The sequence below is a fragment of the Simochromis diagramma genome, unplaced genomic scaffold (genome assembly GCF_900408965.1).
Source record: "Simochromis diagramma unplaced genomic scaffold, fSimDia1.1 OVJJ01000361.1, whole genome shotgun sequence".
NCBI classification, from domain to species: Eukaryota; Metazoa; Chordata; class Actinopteri; order Cichliformes; family Cichlidae; genus Simochromis; species Simochromis diagramma.
The window spans coordinates 4,321,715-4,345,058 of record NW_024386860.1 but is presented as its reverse complement, the minus strand read 5'-3'; the positions used below and the strand labels follow the sequence as shown (position 1 = coordinate 4,345,058).

The window sequence follows — 23,344 nt, the reverse complement described above, 5'->3', positions numbered from 1 at the left end:
CCTTTGGGATGCAGTGGAACAGGAGATACACATCATGGATGTGCAGCCAACAAACCTGCAGCACGTGTGATACGATCGCATCAACATGGACCAAAATCTCACATTTTGAATCTGTCATGAGAAATTAAAGCAGATCTGAAAAGCAAAAGTGGGGGTGGTGCAGGTACACACGTGTACCTTATCAAGTTTATTACTATAACACAAGTATAAAATTAAAAGGTTACTAGTGATTATACTGCAAACGGTTGTGTGTCCATGAGGATACAACCTACTATAACTCACACATTTTTGTGTAAACAGTAAGAAGTGTTGGATAGCACCGCCAGAGACTGAGTGTAACTTTTCACATTTCCTTTGTGTTACGTTTCCTCTCAAAAGGCTGAAAAAAGGTTGGAGCAGAAACCACAAAGGGTTCTCCTATGGGAGCAGGTGGCAGGACTCTGTGCTTATAGTTGGCACCATTATTTCTAAGAGTGTGGCGATCCTTAAATAGCCTTAAATCTCTCTCTCTCCAGTCTCTTTTTTGCAGGACAGTTTAATCAGCAAATTCCATTAAAGGACAAAATCAGCAATGAGTGCAGAACATAAACATCAGTGTTTTATACTTTTATTCCAACTTTAACCAGCCGCTTCTTCAGACAAAGCCAAAGTGCAACAGGCTGAACATGTAAAACAAACATTTCATCAGTGAGTCATTATTTCCAGGACATCATCAAAACTCATCGAGGTTGCTTCTGGTGTCCCGTAGCTTTGTGAGGGACATCAGCACCTCCTCTGTCGGCCTCCTGCCCAGCTGTTTACCCCCTCTGCTCCTCACGTTCACTGTTCCACTCTCACGCTCCTTATCACCCACCACTGCACAGAAACACACACAAAAGACTGTCAAATATGTCAACAGTACTGAAAAACAGTCGCAGTCTTTAGTATTTTAAGTAGCCTCTTAGTTATTCATCTTTACCAAATATGTAGTTATACTGGGCGAGCTGAGCAGAACGGATCTTCTTATTTAAGGTAGCTCCCTCATCGTCATTCAGATCTGCCATAAAGCCAGCTTCATGGAACTGCTGGACCACCTTAACAGGAGAGAGAGAGGGATTCATTCTTTTAAGACTGTATCTGTAATCTACCTCTTATATTAAAGAACAAATTAATCATGGCAGGATGAAAGTTCACTTTGTCTGCTTATGCACCCGAAGCAAATTTCCATCAGACACTGACCTGCCTGCCGTACGACTCATTGTTGCCCCCCACAGGAATAACTGCGACCTGAGCCGGAGACAGCCACAGAGGCCTGGGTGAGGCACAGAGGGGGGTGACAGGTTAGCGTACAGCTACAGGACAATAATCCCACTAACGGGGTACATTCAGATTTTGTGCGTTATCATCTTCTCACCATTTCCCTCCAAAGTTTTCAGCCAGTATGGCCATCATCCTCTCCAGCGATCCCAGCACTGCTCTGTGGATCATTACTGGTCTGTGCAACTGTCCGTCTCGTCTGAGAGAAAGGTTACAAAAAAAAGAGATCAGGAGGTGGTGCAGCGTGGCCAAGCTACAGACACAAATACTCTTCTTGACAGTATTGTGAACTTTACATTATACTGAATTGAAGTAGCTGAGTGGAAGTAAATATGCAGATCTCTGTTGCTTATTTCTAACCTACTTTTCCTATAAACTGTTCTACAATGGGACACTAATCTATTGTTGAACATATAATCTAATCAGATTATAATCAAAAACACTTCAGTAGATGTGGCCCAAATTCGACACACTTGAGCTGATAAATCCAATAAAGGGCTAATGTTTTATCATCAAATTAGCTCCCAAAGTTAGACTTGTGCCATCTTATCCCGAGTGATTACTGGAGATAGATATATATACACAAGGATGCATTCTCAACAAAAAGAAGTGGCCAACTGTAAAGGAGTAGTGGTTTAAATCAGTGCAGATGCAGGAATGTTAAAGAGATTGAATGCCAACTACTGAAATTTATGAGTGACTCACCCGACGTACTGAAGGTCAAATCTGATTGGCAGCTGGAAGTCCAGCTGGATCGTGGCACACTGGTGCTGTCTGCCAATAGCATCTTTGATCAGGATGTCAATCTGATGAAACATGAAGGCGTGTGTTATTACCGGGCTTCACTTTTCCCTTCCAGTTTAGCGCTCTGAGACAAAGTACCTTTTTGTGCACTGAATCATTAGAAATGGGTTTCTGAGAGAAGCCGATTAGCTGCTTAGATTGTGGTTTAAAAATGCTGGATACACGTGCGTTTCTTTGTTTCAACAAGCGGTTAAGCTCAACCTGACTTCACCCATCGCCTCCTCTCAGTGCTTCCACATGAGCACGCTGACGTTTATCTGAGGCCGACTTCTTCTTGGAAAGATAAATTAAGTCTCAACCCCCCCAAAAAGCAAAGGTCATTGCCGCACTGTCGTTTCAATTTTATTTAAAAATAAACAAAAACAAACAAAAGCACACGCACACAAAACCTCTAAATATTCTGTGAACTACAATAATTCGTGTCTGTAGTTTCTCTGTGCAGAGCCGAAGCAGAACAAAGATGTCTTAATCTGCGTTGCAACATAAATAAATCCCCTTTAGAGGAATTAAAATCATTAAATCTAATTTTATTATTGTCAAAACTTGAGAAATGCTCTTGTTTGTTGTTCTCCCAAGATTTCAGATATAATGAAGAGAAAATGTAAGCTTGGCTCTGTATCAAATGGAAAAATGATCTACCTGCCAGCACCTCTAAGCTGATGAACACATTGTTACAGGCTTGTGAGAAACAAAGGTTTCACTGGACTACTGTGGAAAAAACTGAGTGCAGCCCAGTATTCAGTAGCTGGTAGAGCAACAACTGTAGAGTCCTAGCCCACTCTCCTTTACACTGAGTTTCAATCAGGTTGAGGTCTGGACTTTAACTGGGGTATTGTAGATTTGCTGCTGTGCATTAAGTTGTTGTTCTGTTGCATCTGGTCATCTCAACAAGGGGCCCAGGCCCTGGGGCCCCAGAACAAGCCCAAATCATCACCCCTCCACCACCGAGCTTGACAGCTGCTATGAGGCGTTTGTGCTGATATGCTGCGTTCGGTATTTTGCAAATGTGCTGCCGAGCATTATGACCAAACATCTCCACTTTGGATTCTTCTGTCTAAAGGACATTGTTACAGAGCTCTCTGGTTTATTCAGAACTTTGCAAATCTAAGCATTGTTTTTGTTCTTTTTAGATAGAAGAGGCTTTCTAAACAAGTCATACTTGTTCAATCTTTTTATAACTGTACTGTCACAACTTTTAACATTTAACATGCTAACTGAGGACCGTAGAGTCTGAGATGTAGACCTTGGGTTTTTCTGAACATTGCATGGACTGACCCTGGGGTGAATTTCCTGGGACGTTCACTCCTATTGTGGCCAAACCAGCCAACTGTCAGAACTTCTGCTTTAAAAGAAGTGGCAACACTTTCTGATGATCAGCTAGTCAAGTGCATTTGATTAGCAACAACCCAGCTGTTAGATTTAGTTTTTAGTTGGACTGCATTAGAGTCATGTTTTTTTTTCCAGTTTGAGGATACAAGTCAGGCAGTTAAGACTTGGAAGTTGCTATACCTGATAAAGAATTATCCCACATGGAGACCACCCTAAAACCATTTCTTGGCTTGCTTTAGAGGTGCTGGTAGCTGTCACAAAAGTAGCTGCTTCCACCATTTCTGAGTCAATATGCTAAGCTAATCAGCTCTCCTGGTAAATCTTTAATAGTGCTTCAACATAAAAAAAACCCCAAACAAACAAAAAAGAACCAAAACAAAACAAAACACACATTCCCTTAAAGTTTTTTACATTAAGGAGGAACAGAGTGACTAAACTGATGTCACAATGCTTTGGTGTAAACAAACAGTGATAAACAACATTTACTCCTGAGTCCATTAAGTGCAAGTCTTCCTTCTCACTGACCTTTGGTCCGTAGAACGCTCCGTCTCCTGGGTTTAAATCCCAGCGTTCACCAAACTGCTGCAGACTCCTCTCTAACTGCTTCTCTCACACACACACACACACACACACACACACACACACACACACACACACACACACACACACACACACACACACACACACACACACACACACACACACACACACACACACACACACCAAAGTCCACAGTAAGCAAGTAGTTGCATGACAGAATATAAGTACATTAAAGCACATTATGATCTCCATGTCTGTGTTTGAACTGTGCAGGCTCAGAACTGTTATGTTAAATTACACTCAATTGAATCAGCTTAGATTGCTGCTGTGCCCATTTAAAAGGTGCTCAGGGGATTTGGAGATATACATCTACCCAACAGCCTGACGCAAAGCAGCTCTCGACTGGAAAGTACCACTTACATAACTGATAGGTTAAGTGGAAATGCCTCCCCCCTGGCTGCCACTCAAGAGTACACATATATACACACACACGTTGAACAGCTGTGTTTGTGTAGGACTGCTTTTAGCACACAAAATGATGGAGAGTGTGTCAACGTGTCTGTTTACCTGCTCAGCAGTGTCCCACTGTTCAGGCTCCCCCAGGCACGGCGTGGGTCGCGTAGACAGCAGGCAGTGAAAGGAAAACCCAAACACTTGATAGACGCTCCTCACAAAGTCCAAACAAGTCACAATCTCTGCTTCCAGCTGGGAAAAAAGAAAGAAAAGTCAGGAAGAGGTCAACATGAGGACATAATAATAACAGAAAAGTGTACACAGCTGAGAGACCAACAACAACTGAGAGCGTAAAAATCAAACCAAGATCGAATTTCTCAGGCTGACATAGTGGTGATCATCATGTGACCACCGTCTCTGAATTAACAAGGTGCAAACAGAAAGGCTGAAGGATCAGTATCATGGGAAGGCTGCAGGACTCCATGTAGGGGATCAGATTTACTGCAGAGCCACAAAGGCTTACATACGGAGGTGCAAAGTCTGAAAAGGACAAAGACCTTCATTCATCCAGGCTAAAGCTTCCTGGAATGTCTCAGGAGTCATTTACACAGCCCATCTAATCACTGAAATGCGGTTCCACGTGGGTCTCGTTTACAGCGTCTGTACCACTTAAACATGCCTTGGTTTAGAAACGAGAGATCATCTGCCTGTTTGCGTACCTGTTCAGGTGTGCAAAATATGTGCGCGTCATCCTGGCAGAACCTGCGAACGCGAGTGAGACCTCCCAGAGCGCCGGAGAGCTCGTTACGATGCAGCGCCCCGAAGTCGGCCCATCGCAGAGGGAGCTCTCTCCACGAGCGAACGCGCTGCTCAAACATCAGGCTGAACACAACAAAGGAGAGTCAGTCTCTGCAAAGACACCCGAGCACAGGTAGGTAAGGTGTGTGTGTGTGTGTGTGTGTGTTCACCAGTGTGCAGGACAGTTCATGGGTTTGAGAGCGTAGGTCTGAGAGTCCTCTGATTTCACAGTGAACATGTTCTTGCTGTAGTGCTCCCAGTGGCCAGAGCGCTCCCATAACGCAGTGCTGTATAGCGTTGGGGTCACGACCTCAGTGAAGCCTCGCCTTCGGTATTCACACTATGAGAGGTCAGGAAGGAAGGACTTGTGTGACAATGAGTGGAGGACAGGGTCAAATGGTCACAGGGTCAAACAGCATAGAGACTTTAGGCTAAAAAGGCTGACATCCTGACCACTGACATGAACACGTATGACCTCAGCATTACAATCAGCAGAGCACATGTTGATGCGTGTTATTACGTTTAAATGGACAACAACAATAAATACACACACTCAATGAACAACTTCCTGCATAAGCGGCACTTTATCATTATATAAAACCAACTAAGGTCACAGTTGGATTTTGAATAATCAAATTAAAGCTTGTGGGGCATTTTTTGGTTTTCGTTGCATAAGCGGTGTTGAAAAGGGCCGGAGCTCACTTAACAGGTTTTTTCTGCAAGCAGATAGTTCATTTGAACCATTATACAGTTATTTCTTGATTTTTGATTAAACAACTTTTGATGTACCACAAACAGGCAAAACTAACTAGAGAAAAAATGTTTCCCGTGTAATGCTGTGTTCATTCTTTAAAGCCAAAACTAAGCAGTGAGAGGCCCAGGCCAAATATGAGGTTTGATGACATGTTTATCCACGACCCTTTGTCCCTGCGCTATATTCATACAGTTTCTTATCTGTAATGCTTTCTACAGGTGTAACAAGGCTGTGATGGTGCAGTTCTAGGGGATTCAAATATAAGCTCAAACAAATAATTCACCTTAATGAAGTCTGTGAGTGTGTTGTAGATGTGGGCTCCTTTAGGCAGAAAGAAACAACTTCCTGGACTGACTTCATTGAAGAAGAACAGCTCCTGGTCCTGTGTAAGAACATGAAAAGGTTCTTATTTCACTTTTTAAGATAGCATCATCTTCTGTACCCATGTACGGTTTCCGTCTTACCGTCCCGATGCGTCTGTGGTCCCGCCTCCTCGCTTCCTCCTGCTCCCTCTCCCACTCCTCCTTCTCTTTCTCACCTGGAAAGGCCACACCTAACAGTCGTGTCAAACCGGAGGACTCTGTCTGGTTGGCCAGGGTCACAGAGGACAGCTGGAATGGTACAGAGATGAAAAGTGGGGAGAAAATAATAGGTGAACATGGACGTGGCAAAAGAGAAAGTTATGAGAGGGACGGATGGCCGTGTGTTTCTAAGAGCCCAGAACAGAAATCTGGCCTCTGACAAACACAACATCCTGCTGCTGATATTTCCAGGCCCTTTCTGTTGTGGAATCCCAGTCTGCCCAGTGACAGCTTGGTATGGAAACTTTCCTCTCTCCCTGGATCAATATGGATGAGGAAAATTCCACTCACACAGCATGTGTCCCATCTGACAGAGGGCCACGAAGGTCCAAATAAAACAGATTTTAACTGATGAGATGGCACTGCCTCTTTCATTGCAGTCATATAGTGTTTGAGTGTGAAAAATCGTGATAGCACTGCCATATGAAATACAGTTTTCATAGGAATAGAACAAATTCTTGAGTTAAGAAAAGCAAAACAATAAAATACATAAACTGGCAGTGAAACACAAAAAGAGAAAACGGAAAGATGAGCAAGGGACTGAATACACTGACTGGATACACAAACACAACCACATACCTGCAGCATCTTGAAGACTGTGAGGAGGCCTGTGTGTGGGAGGAGGGGGCCGTTGCAGACCGCTATAGTGTCTCCACACCTGAGCCACACAGAATGGTTGAAACCAGTTAATTTACTGGTGAGTGTTTTAAATCACTGGCAGGTAAGAAGTTTTCCTACGTGCCTGTATACTGTGACAGTGGCGCCATTCATCTGCTCTTCAGCAAACTGCAGCCTCAGCTTACTGCTCTGTAAGAAGAAAACACAGAAAACTGATTTTAAGTTCAACATGGACACGAGGACAGACAAATATCACAGCTGGACTAAAAACAGGAGTCACACTTAAAAAGCGAGTAACATAACTGCTATTCACATCCTATCAAAGGTTACTCAGATATGCTTCAAGCCAGCATGACACAACGCTGCTACACCACCAGTGTTTTTTTTAAAGTGGAAATAAATATAAAATAACAAAACTTTCCTGCTTCCTGGCGTAATATAAGCTGGTGCATTAAAAGTGTGAGGAAGGAGCTTGAACAGCTATGCCACAGTGATTTGATAATTAAGACTTACCTCCTCTACATAAAGAATTAAAGAAAGATGTGTCAGCACTGAAAATGTCTGTCATCAATATTATATTATAACAAACAGAGCATGTTGCAGACCTGGAATAGCTCTTGGACCTCTTCTATACTCAGCTCCAGTCTAGAGAGAGGAAGTTTGAGTGCTGCCGCCTCCTTACACCTTGCCTCCACATCACTCAGAGACAAAAAACTGTAGATGAAGTCACATTCAGGCAAAACTTCAGCTGCAGTTTAGTCAGAATCAGGAGCATGCCATACAGGTCAAACAGCCGGCACGAGTTACATAAGGTGGAAACGGTGTCATTAAAGCAGCACATAATAATGAACAGCTATACACAGCATGCATATAAATAAAATTTAGGAACTAATTAAACTCAAGAATAAAAAATATACACTTTATTTGAAAGGTCAGGATTTTTTTTCCTTTAAAACAAAAAGAAGCTGAAAAACTGAAATAACAACCATCATGTAACTACCACCACCTCTTTTGCGTTTGTGAGCACACAAAGATGAAGTTTTGACAGAGCTCATATCTGATAGATAGTAATCACCTGTTGTCCAACAGGTAATCACAGAAAAGCCCGAACTCTGATGTTCCTTCTCTGCACACCTCAGCACCAAACATGCCCTCCAAGACTCCACCGAGGACGCACGCCCCTGTTCTCCAGGCTGCCTGTGAAATCAAGGGTCGTAATGAGTGAGCGCCAAAGACATCTACACTGTAATGTTGGGATGGTAGAGTAAAACAGCAAGGAAACACAAAGATGCTCTCATCCCACTACTGCTGGTCCCAGTTAAAGTGTCGTTTCAATTTTTGTTTGCCATGTTACATGGCATGTTAACATCTTTATTTATTTTCTAACTTATGATGATGCTGAATGAGGTGAGAAAATGTTTTTAAAAAAACCTTCAAAACTAATTTTTCATCAACATCACACTTACAGGTCAAATAGGGGAAACTGCACATACTTAAAGGAAGTTAACAGCGGGGAACTGTGTAATTACCTGCTTTCCCTCAGTTGTATCAAACCCCAGAAGTTGTAGTTCACAATCTGCCTCTAGGGGTCGTCCAAGCTCCCAGAGTTCCCCATTCACCTTACTCACCAGGGCTCCTTTCAATCTGAAACAACACGTGCGAAAGCACAGTTATATCACGACAGTTAAACATATTAAACCAAACAGTATAAACTGGGTACTTACCTCACACTCCGAGCAACATAGAGCGGTGTGGTGACACCAGCTGTTCCCTTAACTATCCGGCCGTCAACCAGCCGGATACGGAGGGGCATTTCTGTCGATTCAAAACGCTTCCCATTTCCACGTTTTTCCCTGAGAGCCTCAAAGATCTGCAGTCGTTCAGATAAGGCAGGAGATGCATTCACCTGTAAAGCAAAAAATAAAGATTTGCTTTGAAATTATTTACAAGAAGCAAAAGGACAAAAGAACTAAAATCTGAAGATGACAAAACCAGTCAAATAAGAGCTCCAGAAATTAAGTGCATATGCAGTAAAGCTAAGAGAGACAGACAAGCATTTAGGATTTTAGCAACACAATAATATATTCTGAACTTATCTTACTGCCCCAACAGAATGAGTAACATAATGCAAAAACATACACAGGCATAGCCCCTCAATATGTTTACCGTACTATTTAGCTTACACTGCACAGACTCATCACTAATATGCATGGGATGGACTAAATATTTGAAACACCTGTCAGTTTAACGCAGTGAAGGCTTTTCTAAACCAGCTGTAATAACACCTTAAGACAATTCTTCATCTATGAAGGGTATAAAGGACTACTTTATAAGACTATGGAGGTGTTGACATAAGGCATGACATAATTAATGAACTGGAATGGATTTTAAACTTGTTCAATTAATTAATTAATAAGCCATAATACCTTTAATCACCATGGCCCCAAGGTAAAATTAAATAGAATTAACATTTTAGGAATAGCCTTAAAGAAAATCCAAAAGTTTTTACCCATGTATTATTATATCAGTACTTGTTTTAGTCGGTTATAACAAAAACAAACGTAATTAACTGACCGTAAACCAAAAAAAAAACAAAAAAAAACAAAAAAAAAAAAAAAAAAAACTCTATAGACTTTTAGAAAAAACAAAAACTAACTTTTCTTACAAAATTTCCATAAAGTCCTCAGGAAGTCCACAAAGTTCTTTGTTTTAGTACTGAGCTGATTTATCAACACAAAAAGCATCAGGACACTTTTTTTTAAGTTTATTGTAAATGAGTCTTGTTCGTATTGTAATACTGGTTTGTCAAAATCTTGTGTCAGAAAAACATGATTAGTAATAATAATAATAATAATAATAATAATAATAATAACAACAACAATAATAATGTTAACATATTTATATCAGCAAAAACTAAAGAGAAAAATCCAATCTCGACAATAGCTGATAATTCAATATGAAATAAATATTTAAGTTTAATTAAAAACAAAGTTATAACTTTGCATTCATCACCATTTCCCATACATTAACAAACCGGGTATGGCTATCCAAAAAAGCCAAAACGTGAAACAAAATTACGATAAAACCGAATTAAAAGCACATTAATCTTAGCTACCACACGACAAATGTGCCCATTAGCACATTTAACAGACAGGAGCATCAACAGCAGCTCACAACACTCACTGAAAACACAGTGCTGCTTGCTAACGTTAGCCTCACTCAGTGCACTGCTTTACCGCACCTTGCTGTACTTCCTCTGCGCGCAAAGGGTCGCACGAGCTGTCGAACGACAGGTAACAAGCCGAAGCAGCTGCGTCACCGCCATACCAAACACCCCTGCCTAAAACAACCGCTTCATTCACCATTACCACATATAACTGTCCCCTTCACTGCAAGCGGCCATAACACCGGAAAGCACGGGTTACTGGCAGCAGCGTTGACGTAAAGACTGAAAAGTTATGACGGAGCTCCGTCTCAGCGTGCGCGCTCCTGACATCTACGCCAGGGCGCGCAATTAAACGCAGGGGAAATAGAAAGAGCGCAATGGGGGAAAACATCTCTAGCCTTCAAAAATAAAATTACGCACTGTCCGGTCAGGCGCTTCAGACTGGAGTCACATATGCTGAAATTTACACGAAACAGCGCATGCGTCGACAGTTCTCGTTTGTGGAGAACACTGCAAAACGGTGTTTGAGAGCTTGCGTGCAAAACAAAGTAATTTCAGAGAAGCACCGACCTGCTGCATCACGACGGGCCCACAAGCTGAGCAGCAGAATCGGTGCTCTTAGCTTCCCGAGCCTGCTGCAAGTGTGCATCAGTTTAGTGCCCAAAGTACAAGTTTATTTTAAAACACGGAGGGAGGAAAGATGAATACAGTTTGACTTTCACCGAAAACCACATTCACTGCAGCTCTTATTAAAATAAGGGACATATTTTAAACCCTGCCCTCTACAGACTCGCTGTCAAAAGCTCTAAATAATTTTAATTATAAAACTATTCACTGGCCGTTTAATTTTGTGAACAGACTTAAAAAGCTGAGAATATTAATAAACAAACCAGCTGATTCTGAAAAGGAGCGTCATTATATTTTGGATTTAGAAATTGTGGGTAAAACAACCCAACGGAGAGATGAAGCGGCTTCATCAAGGACGACTTAAAGACTGCAGCAGCCGAAGTACTTCTGCTCTGCCGCTTGGGGGAGCTACAGCTCTATGAGAGAAATCTACTGGACTTTACAGTGTAAATACAGTTCATTCAGCTTTAAATTACCTCAGCAATTACTTGGTGACATCACCTTAATTAGCAGATTAAACCATATTATAGGTAAGGCTTTAAAACTGTGTTTGGTTTAACATCATGTCCATGTTAAAATTAGGTAAAAGCCTTTTGCAATTAAAATGCTCCACACGCCACATGTCTGTTGGCCTCTATAAGGGCAAAAAGTCGATCTAGTATTTTCCCTAAAGGTTCAGATGTCTTAATAAGCACTGAAGACCTTACATTTCAGCTGTATGACATTTTAAAAGTTTTAGCAGCAGATTAACAGGAACAGGGGCCCTAATGTGTAGCAGAAAATATTCACAACAAGAATAAATTATCCTGCATCATTTTAAATTAAATGAATGTAAAAAATAATTATTTGCTGAACACTGTGCAGCCACTGTTTGGTCTTACTGTGGGCATATTAATTACACACTAGAGGTGAGTCATCACTTAGTCACAATGTCTCAAGTGAGCTCTGCAAATATGGTCCAGAAATAGGTACAGGGTTTTTAAATGAACTTGAGTGTAAAGTGTGGCTTTCCAGCAACAGTGTGTGGTGTAGTGTGCAAGTTTTTTTTGTTTGTTTTTTTACCAGAATGAACCAAAACAACAACAAATACAGAAAATGTTAAATAGAGCAGACTGATTACAGTCTGTAAAGCAAAAAAAAAAAAAGCAAAGAAAAGAAAAGAAAAGAAAAAAGGATTTGCCAATATGTGAAGGCTGGTTTAAGTCAATTCATTAAAGCACTGAAAATGTTACCCCTCTAGTAGTTTTGATCCTTAAAAATAATATCATAAGATATAGTTCCCCCCTTAAGTATGCATATATTCACTGTGACAAAAATAAAAGCTGCAGAATGTGTGCATGTTCATCACACCAGAAAAGATTGGACACTCAAAGGGCGGTGATATAGCATCATTGATGAGAACAGCAGTGAAAGCAGTTCAACTTATATATATACACACACACACACACACAAACAGGCTGGTAGTTTTGTCAGTCATTTTCAATTGGTCAAACCAAGTTATCTTAAGGTCATGAGGAAGGGACGAGAAGGTGAACTTGAAGATGTTTTACAATTATTCTGTGTGCAATGTGAACACTGCAAACTGATTATTAGCTGCTCCTACATGTGACTGTGAAGATAACAATTTACAGAGGGTGGTAACAGACGTATAAACATTCAGGAAAACACCAGTGTGCCAACGCTGTAGTGACAAATATGCTTTGTGGTTACATTTGGGTATATTTTTTTAAACAATGTATTCAGAGGCTTTATGCAGGAAGGTTTTCAGCATATTGATAAAACTGTAATTTCACCACAGCTTCAACACACACTTGAATCAAACACTAGAGATGTGAGACCACTGCACCTCTGACTTGTAGAGGTAAACTACTACCAATGTATGAGAGAGGTCAGCATTATGGAAACAATTCCTGGACAAGAGGGAGCATTAAGGCCATCGTGCTAATCTTTTTCTTCGTTGTTATTTTACCTCTTAAAAGTGGTGAGAGGTGCAAGAGTGTTTTAGGGTGAAGCCCATGTGAGCACAAGGTAAGCACAGACGCTTGAAAGCAAAAGCATGAAATTAGCAATATAGAGAAAAGGGCCAAAACAATTGGAAGTATTCAAATGAACCATTTTACATGCAATCCTAATTAGCTTAAACACCATCTGTGGGTTCCTACAAATGGAAAAGCACCAAGTCTACCTAGCAAGAAAGCACAGCTGAAAAACAAAGGCTTTAAATGTTAATGTAATGGTAGCTGTGCAAATGCATGAGAACAATCTGAAAGGTAAAGTCAAACAGCGCAATTCAAGTGATGGATAGTGACCAAATAAAAATACCTCCCCCTCCCAGTTGAATTGAAACTCTGGATTTTATTCAAGAGTACATATTGAAGCCTAGCAAGGGTGTGGTTCAAAGTCTAATACTCCCTCCCATCCCATCATCCACTACTGAGTATCTTCATGACTCAGTCTAATGTGAAGCGCGCACAGGTAGACATTTATATATAGGAAATAAAAATGCATAATTATCTTCAGCCTCCTCTTCTGTGCGGTGGTTTCGCAAAAGGAGGACATAAACACATGATAGGTACTGGAGAGAAAATCTTCTGGGCTAAAGCTTATCCAAGGCCTCGATCACAGTAAAGACGGGGTGCGTGAACAACGATCACTGTCCTCATGTACAGAGATAATAGCTTTAAAAAAAAAAAAAAAAAAAAAAAAGAGAGGGGGGGGGGGCTATGTCAACTCAGTCTTTATATTTACAAGCTTAGAAATATACAGTGAGAGTGACAGAAGGGTGGAAAAAGGTTGAGCAGAAGAATATTATTTACAGCGGGTAGTTTGGAAATAAAGTCTTAATCTCACCTGAAACACAAATCACTTCAAATCTCTCTCTCTCTCACACACACACACACACACACTCTCTCTCTCTCTCTCACATGGAAGAAGAGATTACTGTCATGAATTCAATCTGACATTTTTGTTTTTTTACTTTGACATTTTTGGGAAATGCAGTAATTCTTATTCATCTGTTAAATATGATGCAGACACAGATGAGCTTAGCAGAGTACAAAGACTGGAAGTACAGGCAAAACAGCTTGGACTTCTTGAAAAAAAAAAAAATTGTGACTTCTTAGAGTTGTGCTGTTGCTGTGAAATTTATCTCAGAAGTCACTGCATGCTCATTATCCCCTGTAAAAGGTCCGTTTTGTATGGGTGAAAGAAATTAGATGTTTTTTCCTGATCTAGCTTTCCAACTGTTTACAGTTTTTATGTTAAGCGTCATCTACAGCATGCTGGAGATGAGTGATATTGAGCTTCATTACAAAACAAAAAAGCCAACAAACGCATTTCCCAAAAAGCCAAACTACTGCCCTGTTTTTCCTCAATATCATGAGACCCATCTTTCTTTTATCCAGCATCTCTCTTCTCAGATTAAAAAAATAATAATAATAATAAAAAAAAAATATATCACACAGGAAAACTCTGAAGCCCCTTTCAGACACGCTCTCATTTTCAGTTATCTCTTGTAACTTGTTCGCCTCATGTCTGAATAAGCATTCTAGTCACTTTTCTATAATTTTACTAAGTGGGATCCAGTACAGTGGTAATATTCACAATTGCGCTATATAACATAGACATCGTATTTTAACTGGATTAACTTAGTTTCCAGCCTATGAGGGAGGGGCAGGAATAGCCATCACTTGCTACAGCACAGACATGGACATAAATATAAAGACCCCTATTTTAGGGAACAATGGCTAAGATAAGTAATCTTCACAAGTCTGTGGATAAGACTTCAATGGATGCACATAATAATCCAGTATGGCAATTCCCATGTAGCTCATGGTTATGTCCCTAAGCCATGAGGAACATCAACATTAAAAACAAAGCGACCCATGTCTGAATGACAGAATGCCGTCACTGTAACAGACGAACGAAGCCACCAGCATGTCTGAAAGGGCTGAAATGTAGTTTAATTTTTCTTGAACTATTTTTCTTCTTACAGGTATGCAATTCCTGCAACAGAGCGAATGAAACTTGTGCACGGAGAATTGTTGTGGGGGAAAAAGAAAAAAAGATTATTGGTTGTTACATAACAATCTGCATTATGAAACTGATAACCTCTTAGCTTTACTGTGCAGTGTTAGATGACTGGCTACCTGGCTGAAGCAAGACAATTTAAATCAGCTATTTACACACAACCTAAGGTAGTTTTAATTCAAGCTAATTAACAGAGTAAAGATATCTGGGCTCATACCAGCAGGGCTAACACACACACTGCACTGCTAGATGTGTGGCTTGCACTTCTCATTCAGCTTGTCGCAGATGACCACTTCAGTAGCGTGGGGGTAGGAAAGGCCTCTTCTGTGCATGCAAGGGACCACCTGTGAATGGAGGCCCGGGGCGCTTTCCCCCACGAAACCCCCCTATGGGTAGATCTTGATTATGCTGCTGAGGGTTTCGGCCTCGCAGCAGGGATCTCTGTGAGATGGGAACGGAGAGGATTGGAGGCCGAGGAGTAGGCAAGGTGAGGAGGGGAACAGGGTTAGGGTTTTGGTTGCGGGGCTGCCCTGGAGGACTAGCAGAAGGTTTCTGGAGAGGAAGGGCAGCGGACTGGGTAAGTGAGCGCGAAGGAGCAGTGTCAACTGCAGGGGAATTAGGTGTGGAGGGCGAGGTTGCAGATGATGTGGGAGAGGGAGACGGGGATGGAAGAGGTAGATTCAGAGGCTCCTTCACTCTACCCAATAAAGGTGGAGGAACACCAGGGGTACCTGGACGGTGGAGGGGGGGTGCATGGCAGAGAACAAAGGGCTCTTTTACTGTGCCGGGGCGGGGAAGCTTAGGGGGCTCGCCTAGCAACGATGACATGAGGGGTGGGGGGGCCACTTTGCCTCCTCTTGGCCCTACTCCACCTCTCTCTGCAGCTTCAGGTCTGACTGAGTGAGGAAGTGGCAGAGGCCGGTCAGCAGGGACCATCACCCCTCCTACCATGACTGCAGTGGGTACAGCAGGGTGAGTAGGTGGAGGGGAATGGCGCTGTGGTATTGGGGGTGGAGGGGGTCTAGGGATTGCTGGAGGTGTGCTGAAGAAGGGAGATGTAGGAGGAGGAACTTGGTGGAGGTGTGATGGAGGAGGAGTCTGGATGTTCTCTGTGTGGTAAGGCAACTGATACTGAGTTTGAGGAAGATGAGGAAGGGGCGGAGGGGGGTGAAGATGTGGGGGGAGTAGGAGATGTGGGGGAGGAGGAGGCATAGAGGGGGTCATGTCCTCTGTGCCCCCTGGGCCAATGTTAAGAGGAGGGGGGACAAGTTGTGGTGAGGGAGGCTGAGCTTCCAGGTATCCTTCCTCTTCATACCACATGGCTCCTCCTGGTCGACTTCCAGGTCCTCCTCCCCGTCGAGAGCCTCGACCAATCACGCGTATGCTCTCTACTGTCTTTATGCGCTCTCCAGTGAGCGGTCTATTAGAGTAGCCTAGAGTTTGAATGGGTGCCCCTTCGGTGCAGGGTGACACGAGTGTCTCAATACGATGGTATTGCCCCTCCTTCCCATCTCCACTTGGAGACATTTGACCTTTTAACTTGTCTTCTTTTTTTCCACACTGACCTCCTTCATCTGAACCAATGCTTGCCTTACGAGAGCCGGCACAGGGCCTCCTCTCTCCCATTGCTCTGTTGTTTCCCATCATCCTTAGCTGACTTTGCTGATCATCCTTCTTACCCTTCATGTCATTACTAGGAGAAGAGGAGACCAGCTTCCTCACATGCATCACTTCATTGTCTTTTAATTTTGCGCCGCTCTTTCTTCCAGCGCCATATCGGGAGGTGGGCAGGAAGTCTCCATCATTGCCGCTTCCTGACGGGGTGATAGCTGCATCCCAGGGTTCATTGCGGTAGGCTGTGGGTGAGAGGTTATGACCTCCAGATGAGCCCACAGTTTCTGGCACACTTGCAGGTGTGTCCATAATCTCATCCTGGGTTGGGGTGCCGGCTGCCTCGTCTCTCACTGGGGTCCCATCCACCCCATCAGGACTAACATCACCAAGAGCGAGACTAAAACCTGGATTACCCTGCAGGAAACTGTTGATTTTGGATTCTAAGCTGGGGGGAGAGACAGAAGGAGCTGAGGGGCGAGGGGGGGGAGGTGGTGGAGGAGGAGGGGACAGTTGTCTCTCTCTCCCCCAGTCTCTGATTCTTCCAGGTGTTTCTCGCTTGTGGCTGTTCCCCAGACCAGCTTTCGTTTTTGGGGTAGTTGGGGTGGTCGGGGTGCTGGTGTGCAGAGCTTTAGAAGGTGCTGATTCTGGGGAGGTTCGTGTACCAGCAGCAGCACCAGAGGTGGTGTTAGTCACACTATGCAGGAAAGAGGACAAACCTGACAAAAAGAAAGTGTGACAAATATTGAAACAAGGTCACTTCGTTAGTTATTCTTAAAGAAATTCAATAAGCCAAAAATATGGATCTTACCTGTTGTGTTGGTTTTAGACAGAGCATTAAGTATCCCTTCAGGTGTGATATCAACACGTGACAGGATACTGGCCAAGGCAGGGCTTGGAGGAGTTCCTTTGGAGGCTGCTGATTGGCCAGATGGGGTTGTGGGTGTCCCAGGAGATGGACGAGGTGATGGGCTTGCTGCAGAGAGAAAGATCAAAGCAGCCCCAGAAATTTAACAAAATTATTTTAAATGTACTGAATCAAACAAAAAGTCTTAAACTGGAAAAAATGTTCCGTGTTCCAACAATAAATTGAAAACAACATTAAAGTTAACCAGCAAGTATGAGCTGCATGGTCAACAACTGACTTTGCTCATTAGTCTGTTCCACAGAGATCCCCTGTTGTCCAGACATAATTAAAAAAAACAAATCATTGAGCTACGCTGGGTGATGTGTGTCTTCTTTACACAGAAAAATGTAATGGCGGCTTATTTGGAAATGGCTCCACAGATAATTAACCACAACCACTTTTACAGTTTCCAAGAGAGTTGTTCATGTAATGCAACGGTCATTACATATTCCTGGAAATACTGTTAACATTGCTTCACTAACCCATTGCAGGCTCTTGAGGGAGGGCTAAAATGAGTGAGAAACATAAGCACATTTGTTGATAATATTCAAAAGACTAAAAATCTGCAGTCTTATGCTTTCACTTGGCTCCAAGACCTTGCATCATTTAGTGGAAGTTTCAGAAAGATTTTTTTCCAGGATGGATCACGCCAGTTAGTCTATTATTTCAATTAGCATTTCATATTTTGTGAGCACAGTCAGGGTTGAATAACATCTAGATTCAAGTCTGAAAAGATAAGTGATCAATGTAGTTAATTCTAGCACATTCAATTGAAAATGTTGCAATGAATACAAATTATTATAAAACAAAAAGTACAATCAGAAAGTTCTAGAATTAAGCACATGGGGAAAAAAATAAAAATAAATAGTGGCAGCTGCCAGTTCTACCCTTCAGCTTCCTAGTAAATGCACCTATGCTATGAACTAGAAAAATCAGGTGATTTTCAGATAACCTGACCACTGACCCTTAACCTTAATGTCAAGGTCACTGACATTAAAACTCATCTGAGCTTTTCAGTAGATGCACCTACAGTATGAACTCATTCTCGAGTTATTGCATTCACAAACTTGGGTTTCTAAACCACCTGCCCACTCAGCGGAGTGAGAATGAAGCTTTTATAGCAGAGGCTTTAAAAAAACAAAACAAACAAACAAACAAACAAACAAAAAAGAACCTAAAAATCTTCCTGGATTTAAAATCTCCCTTTCAAAAATCATATTCTCATCCATAGCTGATCATCTTTTAGGTCAGAACTTTAAGTCCAGGTCTGTCCCCTTAAACGGCTCCTTCTGGTATGTATGGCCGACGGTGAACACACCACAGTTCAGTTCACGGCGCTTGCGCTAATGTTTTCCTTGACATGCCCTAAAATGTTAGAGCAGAACTTCACATTGACTCTCTGAAGTTCACAGTGCACAAACCTGTAACTGTCCTGATCTTACAAGTTTCAATATCATAGTCTCATCACCACAGATGATGGCCCACAAATGATGTTTGCTGTTGATGTGGAAAGTAGTCTGGAGGCACATAAGAAGCTGATCTTAGAAGGAAGATGGCCTAAATTAATATCAAGTAACACTTTTAAAGCCCGTCTAGTCCTGGATTTTTTTTTTTTTTTTTTCTCCACAAAACAGAACAGTTTGTCTTGTTTTTTTTTTAATTTTGTCTAATAACCACCAAGCATAACACAGAAAGTCTTGTCCCTCTTCCACAAACATACCTGTATTCTTCATGGCGGAGGTTAGCGAGCTGAGAATGGAGGTAATCTTTCCCAGGTCCACCTTGGCCAGATTGACACCCAGAGGGGTGGCTGGGGTACTTGTAGGAGTAGCAGATGTGGGAGTCACTGGGGTGGTTGTGGTGGTAGTAGCAGAAGCATTGTTCTTAGAGGCCTTCGCAGGCGGATTTGGAAGCTTTGAAGGCGCATCTGACTTTGCAGCCTTAGACATGGCAGCGGCTGGCTTTTCTTTCTTATCATCTGAGAATGAAGGAAATTCAAAGAGCTCATAGATTCTCAAAATTGAATCACAAGTCTGCAGCTTTGCAACTTAACTTTCTAATGAATTAATTTGGAGACAAAAAATGATATCATAGCACAACCACAGATCTAGGACACTCACCCCCTGCAGTTGCAGCATCAGTCTCTTCGTCAGACATATCCATGTCCTCCATGTCTCTGTTGTCACTCTGCATTTCTCCTTCATCCATGGCCTTTCCATCCAGATCTGGATCGAGCTGGGCTCTGCTAGCCACCATTGCCATAAAGGGTGAGTCAGAGCCAGTGGGGGAGGGGGCATCTTCAGATGGTGAGGGGATGGGAGAGTCCTCAGGTCCAGGTAGAGTGGACTTGAGGGAATCCAATTTCCTTTTAAGACTGGCCACACGATTGGCAAATGCGTTGTAAGCCTGAGGAGAACGTCGAAGAGAGAAACAAAATTAAGCTCAAACAGTGGAATAGCTGGATCACCAATCAATGAAATAAATTAGTTTTAATGTTTTAAATACAAATGCTTGAATATTTCCACTTTAAGACCAACTAACTCTAATTGTTTTGATATCTTTACATCTTACAAAAGACAACACCTACATTGGCCACAATCTTAACTTCCTTGTACTGCATCTCGTAGAAAATATCTGCGTTTCCCAGAGCCTCCAGCAGAGGAGGTCCTGCTTTCAACTCTTTCTCCAGGAAGCTGACAAACTCCTGCAGCTTCAGGCTGCCATCCTCAAAGTCCTTGGCAAATTTGTTCCCCCCTGCCTTATCTAACACAAGAGACAGTTGACAAGCAAGCCATTAAACACAAGGTTTACTCAATTTTTAAAAAGTTAAATCAGAAAAAAAGCTAACAGAACAGTCAGAAGGTCAGTGCTGATGCCGAATGCATCAGGGGAAAAATAAATAAATAACACACTTTTTTTTTCAGAGAACTGCATCCCGCTTAACAAGAATAATCCATTGACCTATCCATGAACCCTTTTCACCGATGCCATTCTCAGAAATGGTACATGGGCCTTTTCAGAAATAAGATGCAAAGACTTAACAGCCATTGTTTACGGTGTGTGTTTAATGTGTGTACTGGCTGTACAAAAGCTTTCAGCTGAGGCTAGAGAAAAACTTACCAGTACTAAAAAACATTTCAAATACATGTGGAGAATTCAAATCTCCTCCACATGTAATTTGTTTAAATTATTTCATTTATAAGCTCAGATATCAGGGAACTAAGCACAGTTCATTAGTGAGTTTTGCACTGAGACAGATGTTTAAAACAAACAAACAAAAAAAACTCCCTGGTGATAAAGCTGAGCTGATGCATTTCAGAATATGAGAACACAAATGTCTGTCCCAGTCAGACTGGTCATTACTTGGGTTTTTAACCTGCACTGTGGTTTCAGATTGTGTCAATATGCAAGCAGCACAACTAATAGTCCCGTACGTCCACCACAAGCTAGTGCTAATCACGTGTTCTGCTGCCTGCACACTACATCAGGGAGCACCCTCGCTTAAGATAAGATAGATTTCTCTTATTATGAGCATGTCTTAAGCAAACAGTTTCCTTCAGTGTGCTGCATGTCATAAAGGACAAACGTTGAAAGCTGAGACTAAATTTTTAGATTCTGTAACATAGCTGAAGCAGACTAATTTACAATAAAATACAAAAGTAAAAGCAACACAGCAAATATCAGATGAAAATGAATTGGTTCACTTTAACAAGTGCAACAATTTGAGTTGTTGATATGAGTATAAAGTGTTGTGACAGTGAGGGATGTGTTGCCTTGTAGAGAACTATTTTAAAAGGACTTTAGGTACAATTAAAGTACAGGTGTGTTGTCTAAAACCATCACAAGTCCATGTTTTTATTGTTTGTTTTTAACTTTACCCTCCATGCCCACACCAAAGGCCTGTAACAAGCCAGGAAGACCCCTGCTAGTGATATGTATACTTGTTTTGACAGGCTATGCCAAGGACATAAAAATCCAGTATATTTGAGACTTAAGACAAAGTACAGAAGACAACAGGTGTGCACTGATGTACAAATAAGCCCAGTGACATCTGACCTTTAAGTCTCTTGAGGGCCTCCGTGCTGCAGACATCCACCCGGAGAGCTGACAGCTGCTTTTCTTGAAACTCTTCTTCGGCAACAGCTTGCCTATATTTTAACAATTGTTCAATGAGGGAGTGGGGCTAGAAGAGAGAGAGTACAGATGATTTAACATCACAAGATGTTGTTATATTGTGGTTGATTTTCAGGCTTTTTAGAAAAGAAAAGAAAAGAAAAAAGAAAAATCCAGGAAAACACAAAGAAGGCCTACCGTGAACTCCGCCACAATCTTGGATTTCAGGGCAGCTTTGGAATTAGCAGGAGCTAGAGAGTAAAAATAAATTACTTTAAAAACACTGTAAGGTATCTGGAAATATTCCAAACAGACAGCGTTAACTTAAGGATGATTTAGTAACCTATGCCCACACTAATACGTTTTCAGCAGTGCCCACACTACCTCAGTATTTTAGCACCTCAAACGGACTTTTCGTTAAACTGCTGACTTTCAGTTTTCTTTGAACAGCGTTTTCCCACACACATACTTTATTCAGCAGCGCCACCAAGTTATATTTTAAAATTTATTGAAGCATTTTTAAAATTTATATTGCTCATCAATGTACAAATTTAATAACTAGCCACCTACAACACTCCCAATTACCAGCAGGTTGACCAGAGGAGTGTACTACCAAACAGGAATTGAATTTATTGAGGTAGGTCAAGGTCACTGAGACTTTAGTTTTTAGTTTGAAAAAGTTTCGGAAATCCTAGGTGACTATTTCTCAAGTTATCGCATTCACAAACTTGGGAGTTCATGTTGCCTGCCCACCTGCCCAGTAGGGTGCCGACAATATCCTATCAGCTTCTTATGGATGAGGGGTTAAAAAAAACCAAACAAAAAAAAAAAACCAAACAAAACACTATTTCATCCATCCATCCATCCTCAGAGGCTGGGTTGCAGGGGCAGCAGCTTAAGCCAAACCCAATACCAACTGTAATTAATCATATTCTCCCATGTCTTCACAATTTGTTTTTATACTCTAATAACTTGAAATCAGCAATTTTGCTTCACTTTCCTTCGTCGTTTCAAATAACCACGAAGTGAATAACTGACTTTAAAACCAACTAATTAAACATCCAGTATAATATTTACAGCATTGCATTGAGATTGTTAATTTCCTGTTTCCTGCTACCATGATGACCTTATAAATATATTTAATATATTTTAATATTTTTGAATAACATTTTCACCTTGTCATCATTTCAAGTAAAGAAAGTTCTGATCTTTCTTTTTCTGGACATTGCTGTTCTTCCTAAGTAGTCATTTCTGCATCTACCATACGTAACACAGTCATGCAATAAGAGTTTCCTGGCATGTTAGTAAAGAATATATAGTTTGGTTTAAAAAAAACAAAACAAAAAAAACCAAAAAAAAAAAAAACCACACTGACAAAACTCTGAAGTGACAAACTGACCATTTGCAGGTGTAGCCTCTTTTTCCTTTTCCTTGTCCTTTTCCTTTTCTTTTTCCTTTTCTTTTTCCTTTTCTTTTTCCTTCTGCTTCTCTCGCTCCTTTTCCTTTTTATTCAAGTTGGCTTTGAACTGGGCAATGACCTCCTCGGGATACACACTTCTTTCTTCCCAAATGGAAAAGATCCTTTCCACTGACCTGCGAACCTTCCCATCTCTAACAGAGTAAAATGATAAACAACACACAGACCTTAATACCTTTTCAGTGATAGGCATGACGGGTTAGAAGAGAAACAAAATGCAGTGATGGCTGGACAGTACCGT

General features: G+C 41.6%; 1 protein-coding gene across 4 annotated transcripts in view; it reads right to left on the bottom strand.

Annotated features, from left to right (window-relative positions):
• Positions 1 to 591: 591 nt before the first annotated feature.
• The window catches only part of tars2 (threonyl-tRNA synthetase 2, mitochondrial), a 31,955-nt gene continuing 9,202 nt past the window's right edge, over positions 592 to 23,344 (bottom strand). The window contains exons 1-18 of one of the 4 annotated variants that reach the window (XM_040029838.1): positions 10,415 to 15,206; positions 8,898 to 9,079; positions 8,703 to 8,817; positions 8,249 to 8,370; positions 7,779 to 7,887; positions 7,298 to 7,362; positions 7,135 to 7,213; positions 6,439 to 6,585; positions 6,258 to 6,356; positions 5,391 to 5,560; positions 5,142 to 5,304; positions 4,537 to 4,674; positions 3,955 to 4,032; positions 2,002 to 2,102; positions 1,394 to 1,495; positions 1,219 to 1,291; positions 959 to 1,073; positions 592 to 855 (exon numbers count right to left, since the gene is read on the bottom strand). In XM_040029838.1, the coding sequence (XP_039885772.1) occupies positions 713 to 855; positions 959 to 1,073; positions 1,219 to 1,291; positions 1,394 to 1,495; positions 2,002 to 2,102; positions 3,955 to 4,032; positions 4,537 to 4,674; positions 5,142 to 5,304; positions 5,391 to 5,560; positions 6,258 to 6,356; positions 6,439 to 6,585; positions 7,135 to 7,213; positions 7,298 to 7,362; positions 7,779 to 7,887; positions 8,249 to 8,370; positions 8,703 to 8,817; positions 8,898 to 9,079; positions 10,415 to 10,498 (2,085 nt within the window). In that variant the 5' untranslated portion in view covers positions 10,499 to 15,206 and the 3' untranslated portion in view covers positions 592 to 712. The other 3 variants (XM_040029839.1, XM_040029840.1, XR_005695573.1) reach the window with 3 other exon arrangements.